We start from the raw sequence: 3,334 nt of genomic DNA on the forward strand, positions 1-3,334 counted from the left end.
AGGCGATGCGGAGTTCATTGGTCCCGAGATCGAGATGACGACCGTCGCGGAGAAGGAGACTCTGATTGTTCTGAATTAGTGCGACGTTAGTCATTGGGATGAGGTTGCATGATGAGGTTTGCGGTGAAAAATACGCACCTTGCGCAGGTGGAGTATGAGTTCTCGGCATCGGGGAACAACACGATGAATAAGGAGGTGAAGGAGGAGGAGAAGGAGCACGTGAATGAGGACGACGAGTCGGGCTCCGACATTGACTGTGATAACTTCAAGTTTGTATCCGAACTAAGTTTAAAGTTTGCATGTTTGATCGAATTTGCAAAGGTTTTGGTGCCCAATATAGGGCAATAGTTTGGTGCCCTATTATAGGGCTGCTGTTTGTGTGTGTGTGTGGGGGGGGGGGGGGGGGGGGGGGGGGAGTCAGCTGATGCATAATGCATTTTTTGGTGCCCAATAACAAATTAACAACTTTTTGGTGCCCTATTATTTTTCCCACAAATGGTGAATTTAATTAGCTTAAAATGAAGCATCAAGCGGATACAAACACAATCATTACACATTGATCTCTGCATAGTTAGGAAATGCTCTATTATAGGGCTGTTGTTGGGATGCTCTAAAATGCACCATATGGATATGGATGTCGTTTGGTAGATAGCGTTTGGCGCATAAACACTTGATTTCGACAGGGAAAAACTTTTCACTATAATGAGGGAGACCTTATTACTGAATCAAAAGGAATGGTCCATCTTCCACCTTCAACTTGAGACGCTGGATTGGTGTGAGCCGACTGCAAGATATGATTGTAGAACTTGTGCCTAATCTCTCGCTCTTGCTGAACCTAAATCTTGTTGTAAAGAGGAGGGAAACGGCATGGCCCCGCCCCCTCCACATCGTCCAGAAACCCGGCCTTCTGGCAGAACTCGACGCTGTCCGTGATGGTCTCCTCCAGCGACCGGCAGCTCCACCCCAGCTTCTTCAGCTTGTCGGTGGTCATTGGCGCCGGGTGATCCATGTCACTGATGCTTTCCCTGCAATTTTGCCAAAGTGAATGAAGTCAACCAGTGCTGGGGATGGGATGGGCTTCAGCATTCCAGTGAGGGAAAAGAGGAGGATAAAGAGGCCTGCGTACTTGCTTATGTGAGGGTAGTCAGGGTACATGCTCTTGAGCAAGTCCAGCAGGTCGCGGGCGGTGATGACATGTGGGGCGCAGATGTGCCTGCCGGTGGCCTCGGGCGCCTCGTAGAGAAGAAGCAGCGCGTCGGCGGTGTCACGCACGTCGACGATGTGCCAGAGCTTGTCCCTCATCCGGTCAGGGCCTCCTGCATGCACCGGCGCTCAAAGGATGAGAAACAGAGGACAGGGCACACGGTGCATCATCAGGTTGTGAGCGTGAGGTGATGACTGAAACCACCTTTCAGGAAGTAGATGAGGAACTGGCTGCTCGCGTTCACCGTTGGCTGCAGCAGGGGACCGAACACCACCGCCGGGTTGAGGGTGACCACATCCAGGCCGGTCCGCCGCCCGTACTCGAGCGCCGCCTCTTCTGCGGTGATCTTGGAAACCGAATACCAGTCCTGCAGAGCCATGGCAAAGATAAAGAAATCACAAGTTTATTAATTGCTCACAACAAGATTTGGTGCTTCCCTAACAGCACCAGATTCGGTGAAAGTACCTCGTTGCTCCTGCAGAACTCTCTGTCTGACCAACTACTTTCATCTTTGATCTTGTCGGTGGGCCAATCTTTCGGGTTGATATCGACGGCGACTATGGATGACACGACGACCAGCCGCCGAACCTTGGCGGCGGACGCAGCCTCCAGTACATTCCTCGTACCAGTAGCAGCAGGACCCAAAACTTCAACCTGTGTGTACGTATGGCATGAATACTTAGTCTGATGTTCAGTTGTAATGTAAATGACGATACATGTCGTACACAAGATCTGCGAAGTGCAGACTCACCTCTGGATCAATCACATCCCCCTTAGGAACCGGGCTCGCGACATGGAAAACTCCCTGGCATCCCTCTATGGCAGCCGCCATCGCGTCGTAATCAAGCAGATAGGCCTTGATAAGCTTGAGATTTTCAGATGCGTTCTCTAGCGACCTCAGATGGCCGGTCTTCTTCTCACCTGAAACATTATCAGAACTATTCATCTGTTTATAGTACGACACTACTAATATATATACTACCCCCTCCCAGAATAAGTGTCCCATTTAGTGCAACTTATTTTGGGACGGAGGGCGTATATGCCAATTGTTTTGTGCATCGATCGAGGGTGCACTGATCCAACGGTCTAGCGCTACAAAGTATATCAGCGCAAGTAGCTTAAACAGGAACACCAGATCCCACGCTACTTCATCAGCCAGACGTCCAGATAACCCCAGAGAACAGGTAACAACAGTAGAAGATCGAGCTTTTCCGGGGAACCGGAATCTGGATCCACGGTGATCATGCTATGTAGATGACACCTTGACCGATGTAACCGACTTGTGTCCCATTCAAAGAAGGAAAAATCTGGAGAGGGTGGGGTCGGAGCAGGCTCGGTGGCTGCGCGCGCGGAGGAGGTGGTAGAGGAAGTCGGGGTGGCCGGAGATTCGCCGAGCCGAGACCGCCATGGCGGGGTCGCATGCACGGGCACGGGCACAAAAGGAGTCAAGCAGGCAGGCACGTACCGAGGTCGCGCACGGTGCCGCGGACGGTGTAGCCGCGGGACAGGAGGAGCTTGACGAGCCACGAGGCGATGTACCCGGCGGCGCCGGTGACGCACACCGTCTCCCCCTTGGCTCCATCCATACGCCCGACCATGGCTGAAGCTGATAGGCTCCGCTCCACACACTGACACACACACACCACAGAGCGCGAGCTCCACTCAACGTCTGTGGTTGCTAGCAGCAGCAGGAGTGCTCAACGATAGCTACTGGGTCAGGGAAGCAGCCTGCTACAAGTACAGGTTGGAGGGAAATTTGCAGGGCACACACACATGTACGAATCAGCGTTTGTTTATATGCAACTTCGGGCGGCCCGTAGATCAGAATCTTGATCTGGAACTCACGTGGAACTGATTATAGTTTCTGATACGCAAAGATTCAGCATGGAGCACGCCGATATATTGTATATATAGACTACTTGAAACTCGAGCATCCATGCGCAACTTGATCGCTTTGCGCTCAAATAGCGCACAGATCGACATGCTAGCAGTTATCGCGCCGGCACTATTTTGTATCTTTTGTCGGCACAGTATACACTATAATTACGGGGAGCGTCTAAACGTCAGGTACGTGAAAGAACGCTTCGCACCAGTCACTTTGTTTTCTGCCCGTCCGATCCGCATCCAACC

General features: G+C 51.8%; 1 protein-coding gene across 1 annotated transcript; it reads right to left on the reverse strand.

Moving 5' to 3' along the window:
- Nucleotides 1-483: 483 nt before the first annotated feature.
- On the reverse strand, nucleotides 484-2,974 carry LOC125509804 (cinnamoyl-CoA reductase 1-like). The gene is made up of 6 exons (XM_048674829.1): nucleotides 2,670-2,974; nucleotides 1,956-2,125; nucleotides 1,670-1,858; nucleotides 1,409-1,571; nucleotides 1,127-1,316; nucleotides 484-1,025 (listed from the first exon to the last, which is right to left on the reverse strand). Exons 1-6 carry the CDS (start codon nucleotides 2,800-2,802, stop codon nucleotides 836-838), a joined length of 1,035 nt encoding a protein of 344 aa, XP_048530786.1. The 5' UTR covers nucleotides 2,803-2,974; the 3' UTR covers nucleotides 484-835.
- Nucleotides 2,975-3,334: the final 360 nt, after the last annotated feature.

This window comes from Triticum urartu, chromosome 5 (assembly GCF_003073215.2).
Source record: "Triticum urartu cultivar G1812 chromosome 5, Tu2.1, whole genome shotgun sequence".
NCBI lineage: Eukaryota > Viridiplantae > Streptophyta > Magnoliopsida > Poales > Poaceae > Triticum > Triticum urartu.